The 24,026-nt window shown below is 45.7% G+C and overlaps 1 protein-coding gene across 1 annotated transcript in view; it reads left to right on the forward strand.

Annotated features, from left to right (window-relative positions):
- LOC124556033 (tachykinin-like peptides receptor 86C) overlaps nucleotides 1-24,026 on the forward strand; it is a 264,028-nt gene that overhangs the window by 67,369 nt on the left and 172,633 nt on the right. Inside the window, exon 2 of the mRNA XM_047130068.1 lies at nucleotides 16,455-16,589. Within this exon, the coding sequence (XP_046986024.1) occupies nucleotides 16,455-16,589 (135 nt within the window). The remainder of the gene's footprint in view (nucleotides 1-16,454; nucleotides 16,590-24,026) is intronic.

Consider the following 24,026-nt stretch of genomic DNA (forward strand, 5'->3'; position numbering starts at 1 on the left):
TCGGGATCCAATGACTGTTAGCAGAATATGGAATCGGTGGGTTCAGGAGGATAATACGGAACGCCGTGCTGGATCCCAACGGCCTCGTATCACTAGTAGTCGAGATGACAGGCATCTTATACGCATGGCTGTAGCGGATCGTGCAGCCATGTCTCGATCCCTGTGTCAACAGATGCGGACGTTTGCAAGACAACAACCACCTGCACGAACAGTTCTACGAATTTTGCAGCAGCATGGACTATCAGCTCGGAGACCAGGGCTGCGGTTACCCTTGACGCTGCATCACAGACAGGAGTGTCTGCGATGATGTACTCAACGAAGAACTTGGCTGCACGAATGGCAAAACGTCATTTTTTTCGGATGAATCCAGGTTCTGTTTACAGCATCATGAAAGCGTGTATTCATCATCGCCATACTGGTGTATCACCCTGCGTGATGGTATGGGGTGCAATTGGTTACACGTCTCGGTCACCTCTTGTTCGCATTGACGGCGCTTTGAACAGTAGACGTTACATTTCAGATGTGTTACGACCCGTGGCTCTACCCTTCATTCGATCCCTGCGAAACCCTACATTTCAGAAGGATAATGCACGACCTCATGTTGCAGGTCCTGGATACAGAAAATGTTCGACTGCTGCCCTGGCCAGCACATTCTCCAGATCTCTCACCAATTGAAAACGTCTGGTCAATGGTGGCCGAGCAACTGGCTCGTCACAATACGCCATGAGTTTCAAAGGGGTCAAATTGTGGACTCCCGAATGGTGAGATGGCCCTTTCGGAGAATTGCCACACCCGGGTCCGCAGCTCGTGGTCGTACGGTAACGTTCTCGCTTCCCGCGCCCGGGTTCCCGGGTTCGATTCCCGGCGGGGTCAGGGATTTTCTCTGCCTCGTGATGACTGGGTGTTGTGTGATGCCCTTAGTTAGGATTAAGTAGTTCTAGGGGACTGATGGCCATAGATGTTAAGTCCCATAGTGCTCAGAGCCATTAGCCACACCCGCAGACGTGGTTCTGGACGTCCACGCAGCACAGATACCTTCCAGGATCATAGTATTGTAAGGGCAGCAGTAGGAAATCGTATAGCTACCACAGCATAAAAAGAGGGCTTGTGAGACCAGACGTGTCAACACGAACAGTTGCAAAATGGTTATAATAACCTACGGGCAAGCACATCTCAAGCCCGTTCTCCACTCACATCACAACATCGACTTGCACGGATCGACTGGTGCCGTCAGAGCATCACTTGGAAGATGCAATGACGGGCCGTGGTTTTCAGCGATGAAAGCGGATTCCGTCTGCAAGCAAGTGAAGGTCGTTTGCTCGACCTCGTGAGCGCTTTCTCGTAGAGTGCATTCGTCCAAGACACAGGCCCCATTCCCAACCTTATGGTCTCGGGTACGATAGGCTACAACCCTCGCTCACCTTTGGCGTTTCTGGAGGGGACGCTAACCAGCTCTCGATCCTTGTAGAATATTGTCAGACCTGATCTTTTGCCTTTCTTGTAACAGGATGATGATGTGTTATTTCAACAGAATAATACTCGCCCACACACTATGCGGCGGCTGGGGTGGCCGTGCGGTTCTAGGCGCTACAGTCTGGAACCGCACGACCGCTACGGTCGCAGGTTCGAATCCGTCCTCGGGCATGGGTGTATTTGATGTCCTTACGTTAGTTTGGTTTGAGTAGTTCTAAGTTCTAGGGGGCTGATGACCTCAGACGTTAAGTCCCGTAGTGCTCAGAGCCATTTGAACCATTTGAACACACTATCCGTGAACTCAACGTGCTCTGATAGACATGCAGGAGCTTCACTGGCAAGCAAGATCTTCGAACTTTTCTCCAATCAAGAGCGTGTGCGATACCATAGGGCGACAAGTGACTTGTGCGACACGTCAACCAATAGATCTTACGAAACTACATGAAAATGTCGAACAAGTGTGGTATAACGTATCCCAGGACAGTATTTTCCATTTGTATGATCGATAGACTGGACGCCACAATCAGCGCCTGCACTGCCACCCGTGGAGGCTACACCACCTATTAGTAAGGGTGTTCCAGCATTGGTCGATACCTGAAAATCAGAACCAGATGTGCTATTGATTTGCAAATTTTTTTTTTCCGGAATGGTATTTTCATCTCACAATTAACACACCTACGCACTTTCATAATGATAAACCAACTGCGCAATTTTTTCTTATGTAGCGTATGTAGGTGCCGTTACTTCTGTCTCCTTTTTTTGCGTTGTAGTGAACCGCTAATCATGGCGTTGCGGCCACGCGACGCGGTAAAAGATGTATGTGAGCGCAGCAGCCACGGACTGGCAGTCACCTTGGCGAAGACATGGGCTACAAATATAGAAATCCATTGAGATAAGCGAGTTTTAACACAGGGCAGGTTATTATTGCGCAGAGCCTGTGAACGAGTATCTCGAAAACGGCTAAGCTGGTCCAATGTTTACGTGCTATTGTCGTCAGCAACTATGGAAAGAGGTTGACAGACAGTGACACTACCACCAGCCGCTGAATGGTTGGACGCGCACGACTCTTCACACAACGAGGGATTCGGAGAGTTGTCTGCTCTGAAAGTAGGATATACGCTAATCTGTAGCATCTCTGCCGAAAGAAAACAATGCTGGCGCAAGCACAAGAGTTTCGGAGCACATCTTTCATCGTACATAGTTGCACACGAATCGCCGCAGCAGACCACCCCTATCTGTTCTCATGTTGACCCAACGACTTCGTCAGCTACGATTGTAGTGGGCACTGGACCATAGGGATTCGGTCGATGATCAATGGAAACGTGTCGGCTATGCGGGTGAATCATATTATTGCCGCACACGTCGATGATCGTCTCCACAAACGCAGTCATCGAGGTGAAAACAAACTGTCGGATCCTTGATACGCAGAACTAGTGATACATTTCGTCCCAAAGACGGACAAACAAGGTATTAAGCAGGTAGTCATAACGTTTCGGCTCATCAGTGAATGGAACAATGAAATCTGGTAGTTGTGTATGTGACATGTAGCACTACTGCAATATCAATGTGTAATGGAGCGTAGTTTGGATGAAAGTTAGTGCAGCGATAAGATGAATGATTTACGTGATAACAGTAAATCTCTCTTCTTGTCGTAGTCAAATAAACAAATTAAGAAGATAGTTTGTCTCCACACCGTATTGAACTACTGTGGAGTCAAACGGCCGCACGTGCATGTCTCTGCTTGAAAGGATTGTCACGCTGAGTACATTTAGTTGATAATGTGTCAGCTATAGAGAGATTTCCAAATTTGCTTGTAGATATACGCATTCCATTGAGAGTATACGATAAACAAGACGCAGATGTAGTCAAAAACGTTGCCTTGGGCGTCCCAGACCCTTACAGTCGACATTAAAGTGACAGTAGAAAACAGTAAACTAGTCATTTTAAGGTAAGAAATAATTTTCAGAAATGAATATATCAAATGAAATGTTAACTTGAATGATCAAAACGTGTGAGACACCTTATTTTTACGGCCTGGAACCGCGAGACGGCTACGGTCGGAGGTTCGAATCCTGCCTCGGGCATGGATGTGTGTGATGTCCTTAGGTTAGTTAGGTTTAAGTAGTTCTAAGTTCTAGGGGACTGATGACCTCAGAAGTTGGGTCCCATAGTGCTCAGAGCCATTTGAACACCTTATTTTAAATATCCTGCCGCTTCGACAATGGTGGGGCTACTTAGTAACACAGTACACTGTTTTCTGTGATATTTGCATGATGGGGTTTGAAATTGTTAGCATTTCATGATTAGATGTCAAAGGAGAAAAGTTACTCGTAACATCTACACTGCGCAACACAATTAAAGGATCACTTCTTCGAGGGACGGTTATTATCTTCCACGTGGCACTGAAGTTTGAAATTTACCGCGTAGGTGCTCACAACCTTCCTCTTCAATGGTGCAAAAGCGTGGCGCCCTGTAACGTCATCATCAGGTTCGATGACTCTTGGAACAGCAAGATATCGACATGCGCAAAAAGAAGGCCCGAGCTCAGAGCTTCAAGTGACGTGTAAGGTGAGTTACTGACGTCACGCTTGCACCGAATTTCACTAACACTGAACGCAACGCCACCGTGGACGTGCATAATGGGAAGGCCGTGAAGCTCGTCAAGCCCCCTCTTCCCTGTATTTCACCTCTTCTTTTGACGTCCCTGCGATGGAGGTTAGAACCGCGACGCCCAGTGTTTAAATCAAGCGTTATTCTTTTTAATCGATGGCAGAAGGAAGATTCTCAGACACAGTGCCGCTCAGAATCAAAACGAAGAACGTCAGGGGTGGCATTAAGGACGACAATGAAAGTTTTCTTGGAGCATCGACTACCACAAATTTCGCGGTGGAAAACGACAGTTCAAAAAGTGATGAACGACATTGACTACGTTCTTGAAACCGTTGATACTGCTGATGCTCTCGGTCGTTTCAGATCCTCTCTAAGGACATTGTCCCCCAAAACTTTTCTTGGGGGGAGGACTAGAACGAGACCCAATCACCCTCGTATGACACAGCAACCGAGCGGCATCACATGGTCTTCTGGGTCTGATCACGTAAGTTACTTTTTCTTAATTATTCGAACAGGTGCTGCCTAGCATGCATCGTTTGAGAGAACACGGAAAATAATTTATGTGCCGTTGTTATCTATACACTCTAATTGGTGGTAATCACTTTATCCTGTTTGCGTGTGCTAAAGATATAGTGTGTAAGTTATTCATGTCAGTAAAATCATTAATACTCATTTGTGGCTCCTTATAGAAAAAAACCCTGTTTAGGATCCATTATCGTACACTATGTGATCAAAAGTATCCGGACACCGACAAAAACATACTTTTTTCATATTAGGTGTATTGTGCTCCCACCTACTGCCAGGTACTCCATGTCAGCGACCACAGTAGTCATTAGTCATCACGAGTGAGCAAAATGGGGCATTCCACAGAATTCATGGACTTCTAACCTGGTCAGGTGATTGGGTGTCACTTGTGTCATATGCCTGTACGCGAGATTTCCACACTCCTAAACATCCTTAGGTACAATGTTTCCGATGTGATAGTGAAGTGGAAACGTGAAGGGACACACACACAAAAGCGTACAGGCCGTCCTCGTTTGTTGACTGACAGAAACCGCCGACAGTAACAGGCAGACATCTATCCCGACCACCACCCAGAAATTCCAAATTGCGTGAGGATCCACTGCAAGTATTATGACAATTAGGCGGGAGGTGAGAAAACTTGGATTTCATGGTCGAGCGGCTGTTCATGAGCCACATATCACGCCGATAAATGCCAAACGACGCCTCCCTTGGTGCAAGGAGAGTAACCATTGGACTACTGAACAGTGGAAAACTTTCTGGGGAGTGACGAATGACGGTACACGATGTGGCGATCTGATGTCAGGATGTGGATATGGCGAATGCTCGGTGAACGTCATCTGTCAGCGTGTTTAGTGCCAACAGTAAAGTTCGGTGGCGTTGTTGTTGTGGTGTGGTCGCGTTTTTCATTGAGGGGGCTTGCACCCCCTGTTGTTTCGCGTGGCACTATCAGAGCCCCGGCCTACATCGATGTTTTAAGCACTTTCATGCTTCCCACTGTTGAAGAGCAGTTCGGGCATGGCGACTGTATCTTTCAACACGGAGAGGTTACACGACAGTAACATCTCTGTAATGGATTGGCCTGGACAGAGTCCTGACCTAATCCCATAGAACACCTCTGGGATGTTTTGGAACGCCGACTTAGTGCCAGGCCTCACCGACCGACATCGATACCTTTCCTCAGTTCAGCATTCCTTGAAGAATGGGCTGCCATTCCCCAAGGAACCTTCCAGCACCTGACTAATCGTATGCCTGCGAGAGTGGAAGCCCCGCTCACTCCAACGGAGGCTGTATACAACTTCCTGGAGACGATGGACAGGACTCCCATGACCCTGTCATAGTCTGCACACAAGGAAAGCAACTACCAGCTCTGATCAGGATACGTGAAATCTTACAGATAAGTGCTGTGGCCTCCAAATTGTTAGGCCTCCAGAAGGCCTTCCAGATGGTGACAACCACAGGTCCCTATCAGTCTCGAGCTGGTAGCCAGCGATATAACTTAGAGTGTCTCAGACCCTCCAGAGAGGACTGGCTGTTCCATGAAACGTTGAATCCAAGTGGACGAGCGGGGGTCGACCGACATCGGCCTCCCAAATCGACACAATTTTGCAAACAAAGCAGAGTTCCACCAGAAAAGAAGCAGTATTTAAGCAGAAGAGGCTCATGTGCTGTGCAGTGGTGAGGTGGCAATGACATCAATCATCCCACTTTTATTGTTTGGCCAGCTTTCGCAGTCTCTTTGGAATTTCACAATCTCACATTTCAAATGCTCTTTGTGGTGTGTCAGTACACTGAACAATTATCCTTGCCTCTGACTTAAGCTTTTGTTCGACACTTGGTGCAATCACGATTGTGACGTAATTTTTCCATCGTCATGATGTCATTCTGCTACGTTGTTGACTCAAACTATCAGCTCATTCAGGGCGTAGCAATAGCTTCCGTGTTTGCTGCTTCAGCATCAGTGGTTCTTGCTTGCTGGAATTTCGCCTGGCTATTGACCTGTTCTTCTCTACATCTCGAATTGCTAGGAAACTTCTTTGAAAAGTTTGTGGCTGCACCAAATACACTTCCCTTCTGTACAACAGAAGGGTCGCACAGAAATTTTAAAAGTAGTGGCTCATGGACTCTATAAGATGCAAATTGTTTCCTGAAAAACGGCTTACACTATTCGGGAGCTGGTTACGATTAATTCAGTAACTCTCCTACACATCCATTCACAATTTGAAAAGAAGGTAATGCTAATAATGTAATATAATTTATGGTCTTGATCTCATTTTTTTACAGAAAACGGAAACTAGAGTCGTTTATAGTCAAAATACAGCTCTTACATTGGTACCGGTATATAAATAGTTTAAAAATGAAACCTTAAGTGGTGACAGTATGCATCATATTGCTGGGAAAATCATTTTATACATCTACATCTACAGGGATACTCTGCAAATCACATTTAAGTGCCTGCCAGAGGGTTCATTGAACCACATTCACAATTCTGTATTATTCTAATCTCGTATAGCGCGCTGAAAGAACGAACACCTATATCTTTCCGTACGAGCTCTGATTTCCCTTATTTTATCGTGGTGATCGTTTCTCCCTATGTAGGTCGGTGTCAAACAAATATTTTCGCATTCGGTAATTTCGTGAGAAGATTCCGTCACAACGAAAAACGCCTTTCTTTTAATGATGTCCAGCCCAAATTCTGCATCATTTCAGTGACACTGTCTCCCATATTTTACGATAATACAAAACTTGCTGCCCTACTTTGAACTTTTTCGATGTACTCCGTCAGTCCTATCTGGTAAGGATCTCACGCCACGCAGCAGTATTCTAAAAGGCGACGGGCAAGCGTAGTTTTGGCAGTTTCCTTAGTAGATCCGTTACAATTTATAAGTGTCCTGCCAATAAAACGCAGTCTGTGGTTAGCCTTCCCCACAACATTTTCTATGTTTTCCTTCCAATATAAGTTGTTCGTAATTGTAATACCTAGGTATTTAGTTGAATTTAGGGCTTCCAGATTAAACTGATTTATTGTGTAAGCGAAGTTTAACGAGTTCCTCACACTTTTCGTTGCCAAAAACTTAGGTCACCGTTGGGAAATCTTAGAAACAACTCGTCTCCGAAGTAAGAGAGAAGGTAAGAGATTGGACAAATACTATCATTGTACAGGGGTGGCAATGGAAACTGGCCACGTTTTCTTTAAGAAATTGTCTCGGCATTTACCTCAAGTGAGTTATGGGAACTACAGAAAAATAAGTCTATGAGGTTTGTTTCTCCTTTCTAAAGTCTGAAGTGAGCATGTGAAATACACTTGGCGCATATCTCGGATGGGCATCAAAATAGCAACCATTTATATTTATTGGTTTAGGTATTACGTAGTACGAAGAGTACATGATTAAATTTATAGATAACTTGGTGGTATGCAAGGCGCGAAATTTAGTACTCAGAGTAGCTAAATCTGGCATCCACAATGGCTCGCCGGCCGGTGTGGCCAAGTGGTTCTAGGCGCTTCAGTCTGGAACCGCGCGATCGCACCGGTCGCAGGTTCGAATCCTGCCTCGGGCATGGCTGTGTGTGATGTCCTTAGGTTAGTTAGGTTTAAGTAGTTGTAAGTTCTAGGGGACTGATGACCTCAGATGTTAAGTCTCATATTGCTCAGAGCCATTCGAACCACAATGGCTCTACGCCGACATAACGTTGACAACAACCAAGCTTTGATGACGAATTCTGGTACAATATTCGATGCTGCTTCAGCTCTGTGCCAGAATCATGAGGGTGTGCCAGTCACTCGACAGTCCATTACCAGATTCTAAAATGTGTGAAAACCCTGTAGAACGTACTGGTCAGGGCAACATTCAATCACTCTCAGTATCGAGGTACATCCGGACGACACGGGTGTCACACTGTTTTGCGTTATCTGCTACAAAGAGAACAATCCGCAGGCCGTACAGATAGGACACAGACACTGGCCTTGCACGTGAAAAATCTTACAGATGATGAAGCATCCGGCTGGAGACCCGAGAAACCTTCATCAGCAGTAGACGTCGGGAAAGCCTACAGTCACATAATCTTACAGCTGTGCGAATCAGACTGTTTTCGGTACCCAATGGCACCCCATAACATCTCACCAAGTGCTAAGCCCACATGACGACGACGAATGTACTATGGCACCTTTTGTCCTCCTCGGAACCTCCACGCACAGATTCCAAAACCGTGATGCTGTACGCTGAATCTGTACTCGTCTGAAAATACAGCGCGGTGCTACTCCTGCGTCCAGTGTTGTGGCGAACACCACTGTTAGCCCACCTCTCTCTAAATTCGCATCAAGATAAGTGCGACGCCCTCTGATACCTCATCACCGCAAGCTGCAACAGTTGTCACCGTACCAACGGTCTATGATGCCACGGATGTCACTGCACTGTCGGTGTGGACACGTTTCTTGCTGCAAACAAACCCACCTGCTGACTGAAGGTACGTGACGTATTTGTGTTTATGAACCTGTGCAGCCGAGTGAACAATACGCCTTTCCTGTTGTGCGCTAGTCGCATGGGGCTTCTGAGATCAAGCATGGCGTTGAGTATGGTCGTTCCATACACATTCATTCCATTTTCACGAGACAATCATGATATCCCAAAAACGGTTGCAGCAATATCGCGGAACGAATGACTGCTGTCTCCGTAGCATGTCGCCCTGCTGTCGTAATGAGACAAGTGCTGGTGAACATTTTTCCTTCTTATTTTTGGCATAATACGACGTTCTCCCTAGCAACTAATATTTAAGTGAGGTTTCTAAATGAGAAATCTTCTTCGTAATCATTCCTTATATGGAGAATGTAGATGCGGATACTTCTACCTGCTTTGTGCGGTTGCGTTAAAGTGTTGGTAATTTGCATTTCGAACTATGCAGTGCACTTCATGCAAAATTGACGTTTGTAGTACAGGTACTGTGGATTTTCTCTCACACACGTTCGTGAGGCAGAGTGACTCACAAGCAACTTGATTTCTGTAGACACCTTCATTTACTTCGGAACAATTTACAGTCGTAACCTACGCGCAAGTCAGTCGGGCGCTGGGTGGCGAGCGTCGACCCGCGGACTGTGGTGCACGACGTGTCCCACAGTCGGTACGTCTTGCTTAGAAGGGTAGCGAGGTGATCTTATATCAAGTGAAGCCCACCCGAACTTGCTGCTGCAAGTAATTTGTCTGCAAACGTTATACTATCTTTACCAGATTTTCTGGAAAAAGGCGTTATTAATGAGGCAGTGTAGGTATGTACAACAAGCAGACAAAAGTTAGGAGGGGACTGTTCATTTCTCCCACCCCCCTCACTTTAATGGTCAAGTTGTTTATTCAGTCCTCTACTTACAGCTCGCATTTGATGAACCTGATCAAACGGCTGTTGAACTGTTTTCGGGGGTGATACATGTTCACAAAAAAGTCACCAAATGCAAGAGAGGAAAAGGATTAAATACTCCTACAGGCCTGTACTAAAGCTTAATCCCCGAGCGGGTGCACCCGTACAAAAAAGTGCACCACTCACAAATAAAATTGTCTTACATTGTTGCAATGTTGTTTCACAATAGCGAGCCCACTGCTAATCTTTCATTATTGCGTCAGATAAGACAGTGATAAGTTGTACTGTCATACTCCTAATCGAGCAAGTGTAATATAAAATAAACAACGAGCCACGCGATAAACAGCGAGCTAGGTGCTAGAAAATTTACAATCTATGCAAGAAGATGACCCAGATTAAAAGCTAATAGCACAATACCACAACGAGAAATTTTTCTGTGAGATGATTACCAAGTGAATAAGTGGTTGGGTGCGATCTGATGTAACTGTGCTGTTTAATGCTTCGAGTGGTTCATCACTGCAGGGTAACACTTCTATGCAGCCTGGAATGATACAATGAAAGTGTATTTTATTATTGTTTGATTAAACAGAGATTTAGCTTATGTAATTGTAGCTAATTTTATCTTTGTGTAACTAAACTAAAATTAAACTGTGATTTTGCTAATAGATTTTTACGTTGGTAACATGAAGACAGCAATTCTTTATGTGTGTACAAAGTACACCACGCGCCCACCTATATCATAAAAAATGGAACTCCTGATTGAAGATTAAAGTCAGTACTTAATTATATCATTCCACAGAACACCACTGCAGAATTGCTGCTGACATTGTTGCCCATTGACAATGTGTAAGTCGAACCAACATTTAAGCGTAAACCACGACTTCAGACCGCACTCGTGGAGGGTGCGAGTCTTTTATGGAAGAGTTTGTCTAGGTATGTTGAGTCAGAAGCAGCTCGGTGGTAGCAGAAACTTTCATTTATTTCCCAACAGTTTATAATAGAACCATACGCCAATGTTAGGTAAGCACTGGACGGTAAACGTCCAATCTGCAGACCATAGTGCAGGATTTGTAGGGTAGATGCAGTCTGCACTCGCTCCATCCCAGCATAATGCCTTGTACATTATTACGCGACTGGCAGCTGCCTCAGCTGCTGGGCGAAGCATCTCGGCCATATTTGACAGGAGGCAATGCTCGCTGTCAGATGGAAGCACCTGAGTATGAAGGTCAGACTCGTGTCTGGCTGGTACCATCTGAAACTGGAGAGAGGAGGTGCCTGGTGTCTCAGTGGCTTAGAGGACCACAGTTCGACCCTCAGCCCGTTAGTGCTGCAGCTGGTCCTCCTATGCAAGCAGTCTTTTCAGGATGAAGATGAGCCTACACTACATTGGATGTTGGCATTATGACTCACTAATTCAGAGAACAGCCTGGCAAGATGTCCAGTACTTATATGAACCAGGTTGGGTTTGTTGTTGTGTGGCTGCTGCAAATGTCACATATGCTGCCTGCCAATGAATCCCTGGTTACAGTAACAAATAGTTGTTTCAGACCTGGCAAGTGTACTCTGACAGTTACGTGCATGGCGTGTCATAACACTGTGACACTGTGTTGCAGCAAGTGCCCTATTTCAGCAATGAGGCATTGCGTTTGGCTCACGCTGCTAAACTAGCATGCGCCTTCATACTGCTCCAGTTCTAATGGCCAGCAGTGTATTAAGGTGGAAGATGTCCACAACTAAATTTATGAATATTGGCTTCAAGTAACAGTTCCTGCTAGTAGTAGGACAGTATTTATACCGGGTAGAAAAGCGCTTCCTTCAGCATCAACGCTTCCTCATTTTTGGCTTCATATTACAGCTGAGACAACTGCACATGTCATATTCTGCTGTCATCAGCATCAGCACTATCTTATCATTCTCATCAGCACTATCTTATCATTGTGGGAAGGGTATGGAGGAGCAGCAGTGGAGTCTCCACACCTCACATCTCACACCTCGCACCTCACACCTCACACCGGCCTACAGCCCTGCTTGGCAACTACATACATAAAGTATCTGAATTTCCGAAAATTGTCAACTCCATTTCTGTTACTGAGTTCCAAAATTTCGTTCACGGACCGGCTCACCAGTCACATTGGTCAATTTATTTTGGAATCGTAGATCATTTGCGAAGAAGTATTTGAACGACAAGACGGCATATATCTGTATAAATAATTAAGGCCCAACATTTTCTTATAAAATATGCATAACAAATTAAGAATTCAAATTAGTAGAAATGAGTTTTATCTTAGATAATATCCTAGAAACCCTGAAAACGTTAAATAAATTCAAGGCCTGTTTCCGAACTCCGATTCTCCTGTCACCAGTAGATGGCTGCACTGCAAGAAACGAGTGCTCCTGCCACCAATAAATGGGTGCACTTTCTTCTTTCCTTTCAACTTAACTCCCAGCGTTCTTCTATCTTTGTTTCCCTTGACCACCAGATTGCCTATGACCGTATCTGGTATCCTGGGCTACTCTTTAAACTCCAGACCTACGCCCTTCTCATCAATTTCGTCCATCTCTTTGCTTCCTTTCTCTCCTGTCGAACCTCCTATGTCACTATCCACAATACCAACTCCAGTACTTTCTACCCCACCGCCAGCATGCCACAAGCCTCCGTCCTTTCCCCTCTCCTCTATTTCCTGTATACCGCAGGTATGCCCCAACCTCCCCCATCTGCTCATGTCCTCCAATATGCTGATAACACCGTCTTCCTGGTCCTTTATTCTACCCTTCAATGGTCCCAATGCACCCTTTAAATTCACCTCAACCAGTTCACCACCTGGTGCAACCAGTGGCTCCTTCACATCGACCCTTCCAAGTCCCAGACAATCATCATAGGTTGTACTACCCTCTTGTTCCAGCTCCACGTTTTTTACCATACCATTTATTGTCGTCCTGTCCACCTCACCTCCTATCCTGAAATACTTTGGGCTCAACCTTGACCGCCACCTCACCTGGACTCCCCATCTCTTTATGATCCAACACAAAGCCCACAACAGTCTCTGCCTCCTGAAACTCCTGTCCAGCTTGACGTGGGGGCTGCACCCTTCCACTATCCTTCACACCTACAAATCCCTGATCCAACCCATCCTTTGTTATGCCAGCGTCACCTGGATTTCCTCCCCACCCAGATTCTATAAAGCCCTCAAAATCCTCGAAGATTATGCACTCCTCCTTGCCTTTCATATCCTCCTTGTGTTTCCCCCACACAGATCCTCTATGACCTCATCCCCTTTCCACATCTTCTCCTTTTCCCTGGAACACATCTGCACCCAGTCCATCATCTGCAGACTCGATCGCCCCCAACGCCTGGTGTCTCCAATCCTCACTAACCCCAGCCTGCTGCCGCGCCTTTACTGTCGTGTCCACGCCTCTCTCCATCTCCACGCCTTCCACCTCCTTCACCAATGTACCTTCCAGTGCCTACCCATCCCAGATCATGAGCTTCACTCTGGTATCCCCTTCTACCAATTCTAACTTCACCTTCCCCGAACCCCTCATCAGGACTCGCTCTCTCTTGCTTTTCCCAGCACCTGAGCGGTTCTTTCCTCTCTCCTATGCTTCTCCCCTTTCCTGTGCACCTCTTCCACGTCTGTGCATTCCCTCATGACTTACCTTCCCTCTCCCTCTCCCATCCCATCTGTCTCCTGTCCCGTAGTGCGCCCCCTGACATCATTTCTTTCCTACCCACCCCTCCAGCCACCCTTTCCCGCTGCCCCCTCTGCTCCCTCTTTTCCCTCCTCCCAGGCCTACCCTCCCTTGGCAGGTCCCTCCTGGCGATTTTTATTCTTCGTCATGTGTGCTTTGTCTCATGCAGTGGGTTTAAAGTGTTGTTATTCCGTTGTGTTTTAATACTGTGGCAAACTTTTGACTTGTGCCTGTGACTTCAGTCTATTTTACATGCTCTGCCTATGGCCAACTGTGTTTTATCCTTACATGGACTTTTTTAACTGTCCCACAGTGAAAGTCTCCATGTAGGTGTACATTATAACCCCCACTGTCTCCCCTTATTATGTTGCTATGTCCCCCTTTTAATCACTGTCTATGTGTATCATTTCATGTTTTTATTTATGCTGTCACTTGACTGAAAAGCTGTTAACTGTGCCTCTGGCAGTCCTCCCCTGCCCATATGGGGCCAGGGAATGAAATTACAGCAACAGCAATAAAATGTGGGTAGTTTGTTCTTTGAATCATGGATAGTTCTCAATGTCACCAACAGATGGCTTCACTGTTAAGAAAACGCAACAGAGTCATAAATTAGTTATTTTCGACATCTAATGGCAGGATCAGGTGCTCACCACAGCTGCTGTGCTCATACTACAGCATCATCAGGCAATGTCAGACGTCATGTGGACAGTGGATCGTGCCCTGATCGTTAAGAACAATACTATCAAAGCCCAAAATGCAATGACACTCGTGGAGGCATGGAGGGCGAGGTTCATTGTGCTATGTCTTCAACAATCATCATCACTGTCAAGACACAGTTGCAGCGAAAGCATGGTATGAATAGATATTTCAAAAACCTTTGGCCTGCTGCTGATGTGCACTCCTCCACTAACGCTGTGACAGTAACAAAAAAAGCTCTCAGTGTAACATCATACAAAACATAACAACAATTTTAGTTAATGAAACCTTAGTGTAATTGCTTACAATTCTTGTGTGGAGGGAGACTGGATATGCATTTTAAAGAAAATGTTAACGCTTACACATATAAAGCACTGTGTGCTGGTGGGCCCAATCTCGTAATAAGAAATAGTTTGTTCATACTTATTAGTTGCAACATCGTGTCATCGCCAGATTCTCCACTGAGGATGGGCACAGGGTCACTTGAGCACACATGTGGGCGCACAGGCGCTCAACTGTTGCCTGAACAGGCGTGTAGGATTACAAGAGCATGAATCTGTGTGCACAGACATATCATGTTTCGATTACACGTGTTGTACGTTCGCGTGAACTACAAACCACTCTCATTCCCACGACAAGCGTGAACATCGTTCTGTGTACAGATGTGTGCTCCCCATACAGCAGAAAGTGCAGACACAGAGCTGTGTTTCATGCCTACAACAAGCGCCATTGACTGTCAAGATGGGGCGACTGGGATGAGAGGTACTTCATGTTGATTACACACACACAAGTTGCAGGAGCACAGGGGTGAAAGGTTCTTCATGCCAACTATGTGCACACCATTGGCCAATAGCATTACAGTGAGGGGAGGAGGGCATAGGGGCTGCCCCTCTACTCTCCCTATGGGATGATGCTAATATCATGATTCCAGGAATGGCCTAAGAGATAAAAAAGTGCTGATGATGATGTCATCAAAATATAACATGATCAGTTCTCTCTACAGACAAGAAAGAGATTTTCCTGATATCAGCGAATTTCTAGTCAGAATGTCCAGTCATATACCTCTCATGCTGTGTATGCTGTGGTTCCTAATACATAAATGGCACTGGCAGGCCAACTTTGATGGGAGTGCTGTTGTGCAAGTCATTTACCAGGCAAATGATAGGCTGCTGGCGGTGCAGCCGAATGCTTAGCATTATGAAGAGATCTCTCTCTAAGCATGGACACTCACTCAGTTGACCAGGTCATGTTCTTGTTCTACCGAATAAGATTATTTTACGACAAAATTCTAAATTGGACTTTTGTGTACTAACCACAATTTTCGCAGCAGGAATACCACATTTAGCTGCTAAGAATGTTATTCCTGGAAGATATTGCCTCACTTAGCAAGTTGCGTCTCGTCCATTAAATGTTGACTTCTACTGACCTGTGGTATTGTCCAGTTATCATCTGTGCCTGCAAAAAGTGCCTCTGCGCCTGCAAACGGTCTGATTTTACTTCAGCCTCACAATATGGAATCGGGTACTCGATTGGTCGGGTACCTATTTGGGTGTTAAATAGAGGTTGGGGAAAGGCCGTGTGGCGTCCTATCGCCTGTGACTCGAAACTGTACACCTATTTGTGGATTTGTCACTTGATCACTAGTGTCTCCATGCGGCAGGCTACCCACCCTGTGGCCCGCATCTCGTGGTCGTGCGGTAGCGTTCTCGCTTCCCACGCCCGGGTTCCCGGGTTCGATTCCCGGCGGGGTCAGGGATTTTCTCTGCCTCGTGATGGCTGGGTGTTGTGTGCTGTCCTTAGGTTAGTTAGGTTTAAGTAGTTCTAAGCTCTAGGGGACTGATGACCATAGCTGTTAAGTCCCATAGTGCTCAGAGCCATTTGAACCATTTTTTTTAAGTAGTTCTAAGTTCTAGGGGACTGATGACCACAGTGGTTGAGTCCCATAGTGCTCAGAGCCATTTGAACCATTTTTTTTTGCTCAGAGCCATTTGAATCATTTTTTACCCACCCTGTCTGGTCAGTGTATTACAATGTGTTGCAGGTGTGTAGCGACTGTGCAGCTCCTACTATATCCAAAGATAATCTGGTGATTGCAGTGCGTACTTCTTCTGTTGCAGATACATGGCGATCGTGCGGCCACTGCAGCACCGCATGACCCGCCGGAGGGCGTTGCTGGCGTTGCTGGCTGTATGGGCAGCCAGCGCCCTGCTGGCGACACCCTGTCTCATCTTCTCCACCACTAATGTCCACACGTAAGTCACATTGCGACAACGTCTACTCTTAATGAGGCCGGCACCTGTTCAGTGTAGGAGGCACCAGTGAAAATGGAATCTGAGCAGCTTTGTACAGAGTGTATCACATTAATAGCGAAAACAGACACGTATGTTTCCAATAATAAAAACATAAACCTCTGACTGAAGTACCCATCTAATTTCCCACAGATCTCAAGTAAACATACATGCTGTTTCTGATTCATCACATCAGCAACACGAATGTGTTGTTAGGGATACAAGGTTATCACCCCATAGAGACTAACTTTCTTTCAAGAAAACTTTATGGACAGGACTACCTTCGAAGTGTGGCGGGATTTTCCAGTGTTCCTTGAAAATGTTCTTCTTCTACATCTACATCTACATCCATACTCCGCAAGCCACCTGACGGTGTGTGGCGGAGGGTACCTTGGGTACCTCTATCGGTTCTCCCTTCTATTCCAGTCTCGTATTGTTCGTGGAAAGAAGGATTGTCGGTATGCCTCTGTGTGGTCTCTAATCTCTTTGATTTTATCCTCATGGTCTCTTCGCGAGATATACGTAGGAGGGAGCAATATACAGCTTGACTCCTCGGTGAAGGTATGTTCTCAAAACTTCAACAAAAGCCCGTACCGATCTGCTGAGCGTCTCTCCTGCAGAGTCTTCCATTGGAGTTTATCTATCGTCTCCGTAACGCTTTCGCGATTACTAAATGATCCTGTAACGAAGCGCGCTGCTCTCCGTTGGATCTTCTCTATCTCTTCTATCAACCCTATCTGGTACGGATGCCACACTGCTGAGCAGTATTCAAGCAGTGGGCGAACAAGCGTACTGTAACCTACTTCCTTTGTTTTCGGATTGCATTTCCTTAGGACTCTTCCAATGAATCTCAGTCTGGCATCTGCTTTACCGACGATCAACTTTATATGATCATTCCATTTTAAATCACTCCTAATGCGTACTCCCAGATAATTTATGGAATTAAGTGCTTCCAGTTGCTGACCTGCTATATTGTAGCTAAATGATAAGGGATATTTCTTTCTATGTATTCGCAACACATTACACTTGTCTACATTAAGATTTAATTGCCATTCCCTGCACCATGCGTCAATTCGCTGCAGATCCTCCTGCATTTCAGTACAATTTTCCATTGTTACAAACTCTCGATATACCACAGCACCATCCGCAAAAAGCCTCAGTGAACTTCTGATGTCATCCACAAGGTCATTTATGTATATTGTGAATAGCAACGGTCCTACGACACTCCCCTGCGGCACATCTGAAATCACTGTTACTTCGGAAGACTTCTCTCCATTGAGAATGACATGCTGCGTTCTGTTATCTATGACCTCTTCAATCCAATCACACAATTGGTGTGATAGTCCATATGCTCTTACTTTGTTCATTAAACGACTGTGGGGAACTGTATCGAACGCCTTGCGGAAGTCAAGAAACGCGGCATCTACCAGGGGACCCGTGTCTATGGCCCACTGAGTCTCGTGGACGAAAAGCGCGAGCCGGGTTTCACACGATCGTCTTTTTCGAAACCCATGCTGATTCCTACAGAGTAGATTTCTAGTCTCCAGAAAAGTCATTATTCTCGAACATAATACGCGTTCCAAATTCTACAACTGATAGACGTTAGAGATATACGTCTATAGTTCTGCACATCTGTTCGACGTCCCTTCTTGAAAACGGGGATGACCTCTGACCTTTTCCAATCCTTTGGAACGCTACGCTCTTCTAGAGACCTACGGTACACCGCTGCAAGAAGGGGGACAAGTTCCTTCGCGTGCTCTATGTAAAATCGAACTGGTGTCCCATCAGGTCCAGCGGCCTTTCCTCTTTTGAGCGATTTTAATTGTTTCTCTATCCCTCTGTCGTCTATTTAGATATCTACCATTTTGTCATCAGTGCGACTATCTAGAGAAGGAACTACAGTGCAGTCTTCCTCTGTGAAACAGCTTTGGAAAGAGACATTTAGTATTTCGGTCTTTAGTCTGTCATACTCTGTTTCAGTACCATTTTGGTCACAGAGTGTCTGGACATTTTGTTTTGATCCACCTACCGATTTGACTTAAGACCAAAATTTCTTAGAATTATCTGCCAAGTCAGTACATAGAACTTTACTTTCGAATTCATTGAATGCCTCTCGCATAGCTCTCCTCACACTACATTTCGCTTCACGTAATTTTAGTTTGTCTGCATGGCTTTGACTATGTTTATGTTTGCTGTGAAGTTCCCTTTGCTTCCGCAGCAGTTTTCCAACTCGGTTGTTGTACCACGGTGGCTCTTTTCCACCTCTTGCGACCTTGCTTGGCACATAATCACCTAACACATATTGTACGATGGTTTTGAACTTTGCCCACTGATCCTCAACACTATCTGTACTTGAGAAAACTTTTGTGTTAAGCCTTCAGGTACTCTGAAATCTGTTTGCTAAACAGAAAAATCTTCCTACCTTTTTCAATATTTCTATTTACGGCTGAAATCATCGATGCAGTAACCGCTTAATGATCGCTGATTCCCTGTTCCGCGTTAACTGTTTCAAATAGTTCGGGTCTGTTTGTCACCAGAAGGTCTAATATGTTATCGTGCTTCTTTGGGGAATGTGCTACATGCATGACAAAGCAGTGGCACATTTGTGATTAACTCTTTGAGATGCTCTCTAAGTGGGACGATCCAGGGGGCACATGTTGCTCTCACACCGCTGCTCAACGCCCCCCCCCCCCCCCAATTCAGTCACCGTTTATACACCTTGTGAAATACTGCGTCCTAAGAGTTTATTACTACATTCCCATAATAGTTACTAACGAAGGACAAATTTCCCTAAGCTGAGTATAATCATCTATGAAAAGCGCAAAAGCGTTCACGAATTGATGCTGCAAGAGGATTCTTGAAGGTTAAACATTAACATTTGGCAAGGAATGCTCTAGGTTCTAACAAGAAATTTACAAACGTCTTACATTCCCTGAAGATAAATATACATTCCTGGAAATTGAAATAAGAACACCGTGAATTCATTGTCCCAGGAAGGGGAAACTTTATTGACACATTCCTGGGGTCAGATACATCACATGATCACACTGACAGAACCACAGGCACATAGACACAGGCAACAGAGCATGCACAATGTCGGCACTAGTACAGTGTATATCCACCTTTCGCAGCAATGCAGGCTGCTATTCTCCCATGGAGACGATCGTAGAGATGCTGGATGTAGTCCTGTGGAACGGCTTGCCATGCCATTTCCACCTGGCGCCTCAGTTGGACCAGCGTTCGTGCTGGACGTGCAAACCGCGTGAGACGACGCTTCATCCAGTCCCAAACATGCTCAATGGGGGACAGATCCGGTGATCTTGCTGGCCAGGGTAGTTGACTTACACCTTCTAGAGCACGTTGGGTGGCACGGGATACATGCGGACGTGCATTGTCCTGTTGGAACAGCAAGTTCCCTTGCCGGTCTAGGAATGCTAGAACGATGGGTTCGATGACGGTTTGGATGTACCGTGCACTATTCAGTGTCCCCTCGACGATCACCAGTGGTGTATGGCCAGTGTAGAAGATCGCTCCCCACTCCATGATGCCGGGTGTTGGCCCTGTGTGCCTCGGTCGTATGCAGTCCTGATTGTGGTGCTCACCTGCACGGCGCCAAACACGCATACGACCATCATTGGCACCAAGGCAGAAGCGACTCTCATCGCTGAAGACGACACGTCTCCATTCGTCCCTCCATTCACGCCTGTCGCGACACCACTGGAGGCGGGCTGCACGATGTTGGGGCGTGAGCGGAAGACGGCCTAACGGTGTGCGGGACCGTAGCCCAGCTTCATGGAGACGGTTGCGAATGGTCCTCGCCGATACCCCAGGAGCAACAGTGTCCCTAATTTTCTGGGAAGTGGCGGTGCGGTCCCCTACGGCACTGCGTAGGATCCTACGGTCTTGGCGTGCATCCGTGCGTCGCTGCGGTCCGGTCCCAGGTCGACGGGCACGTGCACCTTCCGCCGACCACTGGCGACAACATCGATGTACTGTGGAGACCTCACGCCCCACGTGTTGAGCAATTCGGCGGTACGTCCACCCGGCCTCCCGCATGCCCACTATACGCCCTCGCTCAAAGTCCGTCAACTGCACATACGGTTCACGCCCACGCTGTCGCGGCATGCTACCAGTGTTAAAGACTGCGATGGAGCTCCGTATGCCACGGCAAACTGGCTGACACTGACGGCGGCGGTGCACAAATGCTGCGCAGCTAGCGCCATTCGACGGCCAACACCGCGGTTCCTGGTGTGTCCGCTGTGCCGTGCGTGTGATCATTGCTTGTACAGCCCTCTCGCAGTGTCCGGAGCAAGTATGGTGGGTCTGACACACCGGTGTCAATGTGTTCTTTTTTCCATTTCCAGGAGTGTACATTATGTCTCTGTGGAAAACTTACGTTAGGTTGTATCTCTTGGAATAAGGCGAAGAAACCATTTTGTCTGAGACTCGAACGTGGATAAGCTTATTGCCATGGCAGTGAACTGTGTTGCGCGGCCGCTACGGTCGAAGGTTCGAATCCTGCCTAAGGCATGGATGTGTGTGATGTCCTTAGGTTAGTTAGGTTTAAGTAGTTCTAAGTTCTACGGGACTGATGACCTCAGATGTCCCCTAGTGCTCAGAGCCATTTGAACCATTTTTTGAAGTGTGTTGGTTCTGTGAAAACTAATGTGCATTTGTGATTCTGTTTCCTCTCTAGCTTTTTACCATTATCTCCAGAGATCTCTAATCTGAATCAGGAATGGGGTGAGGATTAAATGAGGACGGCGGTTGGTATTTACAACCCACTTGTTTGGCGGGTCAGGAATTCTCTGAATGGAAGCAGCCTTAGTTCAATGAAGCAAGATGAGAGATACATTAGCCCTGGCTCACGAATGAAAGTTTTTGTGCCAGACAAGAATAAACTCTCCAGTTAAAAGGTGGATTCTTTGGTTTGATCGAGGGGGAGACTGAGTGGAACCAAAACATACAAAACATTAGTTCACTTTATTACAATGTACATATGAGGATTTACTTAACTTTTTAGAACCCATTTCCACAGGATGTTAGGAGTATTTATAACTGTCTCTGACTATTAAAGTATCAGTTGACAAAGCAATTTTACAAGACCCTTCGTGTGAATTATAACTCACATAATGTTCTCATTTAAGTTCTCCCTATGCATTTAATACACTTGTGCCGTTTTTACGACGATGCTGTCTGTTTGATCGGTGACTAAACCGGGGGCGAGCATTTCTCTGCTCGGCCATAATCAGACCATCGTTTGTGGATTGTGGTGGAACAGCGAAGCTGTAGGAGGCGTGGCTACGCCGGCATTTCTCATTCGTCGGTGCAAAATGGAGCGACTGTACTCTCTTGTGGTTTCGTTGTGAGATTGAAATCTTGCTTTGGTACCCTGTTCGTCGGACGACACCACAAATTTGACGCTGGCGGTCCCTGTAAAGACAATTTTATGAATTATTTCATAAAGGAGGTTAATCTTGGTTCAACAATATAATTTTCCGTTTGCTAATGATGTGGGGAATACATTGCTTAGCGAAGTAGCAGCTACTGCTTAGTGTGTGTAAAGAGTAGCGCACAATTTTTGGCCAAGTGAAGTGAAGGAGTGTTTGTTTATGACTAATGCTAAACAAACTGATGTGACACCATGAGGAATTATGTTCTTAACGATATTCTGTCTTCAGGAAACAAAAACATTGTTCTGTAACTGACCTTGAATTATATTCTGCTTACAAGAGCCAAAGCAACATAGAGTTGGTCTAGAAATACTACTTGGTGGTGGTTGGTGGTGGTTAGTGTTTAACGTCCCGTCGACAACGAGGTCATTAGAGACGGAGCGCAAGCTCGGGTTAGGGAAGGATTGGGAAGGAAATCGGCCGTGCCCATTCAAAGGAACCATCTCGGCATTCGCCTGAAACGATTTAGGGAAATCACGGAAAACCTAAATCAGGATGGCCGGAGACGGGATTGAACCGTCGTCCTCCCGAATGCGAGTCCAGTGTGCTAACCACTGCGCCACCTCGCTCGGTAATACTACTTGTATCGACTGTAAATAGAAGAGAAATTACTATAAAAGGAGTTTTCTGTAAGGTAATACAAGCACAATGTCAAGAAATATAAGAAATGTCAACATACTAGAAACAAATGGAATAAAGAAAAGTGGCTAGCTCAGTACATTACCTAGAGAGTGCGGATATTTACAGCAGCAACGATATCGTCTTCCGCACTATCGGCAAATATAGGAATGGTGAACTGCAGAGAAAAGTTGATACAAGCTACACGTATGATGAGGTTCTCCGCCTTACTGGCGTTGATGACCGAGCACTGCTCTGGCTTATGAGAAAATAATATAAACGATTTATACATCGGTTGAGATCTTTCACTACATCGAGCCAAAGATCATCCACTTATAATAGCAAGGAACTGTCAGTGTGCCTTGGTAATCAACCATAAATTCTGTGTGCACATGGCGCTTCGACGTCGTGTCTAGCAGGTGATATTCGTCTAGTTGCGACACCATAGGAAAGCCACTACCAGTCAGTGGTCTTATTGGAGGATAGTAAGGTTTGTTGTTTTTTACTGATGTTTGGTATTAAGGCGTTCAACATTTAGGTTGTTATCATCCATAAATATTTTTCGTGGACGAGGAAGCTGAAAAAAGAATAAAGCCTCTCTTAACCATACGTTAAAACCGCACTAGTAAGCACAGTATAAAATAATTTTCAGTAAATGAGCCAGCAGTAAGGTAAAAAGGTTAAAAATTATTGTTGGCTGACCACAATTAAACCTTTGGGTTCGTATTTCAAAAGTGATGGCCAATATTCAGACAATGTTCAGAGATATGACAGGAATGATTATTCGAAAAAAAAAAGTAAACGAGGGCTCTAAAACGTATACCTTAAGAGCTGTGAGCAATTATTGATCTCCAATACCATGAAACAAATCTCTTCTACTGCAAGCTCTTTGCTTTCCCTATTTTGGGAAGTTGTAGTATGGTCCAAAAGAAGAAAAAATGGCCGGGGGGCATGTGCTGCAAAATGCATACCTTGAAAGTTATGAGCATTTGTTCATTAGAATAGCTGTGTATTGCAGTAGCGAAGATGAACAAGTGCTCCTATCTCTTAACGTACGCATTTTAGAGCACATGCTTACTGGATATCTTTTTCTTGTTTTGGGCCATACTACCTGTTGTGACTTGGCAAGACAGCCAAGCCACTAGGAGGTAGCCGAAAGGCACGCGTTTAAGCTCACGCGGGCTGGCGTGAGGTCTGGAACAGGTAAAGTAATTATACTAGCAAAAAAGGTACGTAGCTTCTGGAATACTTAACTTTAATCCATAATTGGTGAACATCGGTCTGACGGTACATGCATCACAAGATAAATAGCAAATGATAATGGCACCTT

This window comes from Schistocerca americana, chromosome X (assembly GCF_021461395.2).
Source record: "Schistocerca americana isolate TAMUIC-IGC-003095 chromosome X, iqSchAmer2.1, whole genome shotgun sequence".
Taxonomy (NCBI): Eukaryota; Metazoa; Arthropoda; class Insecta; order Orthoptera; family Acrididae; genus Schistocerca; species Schistocerca americana.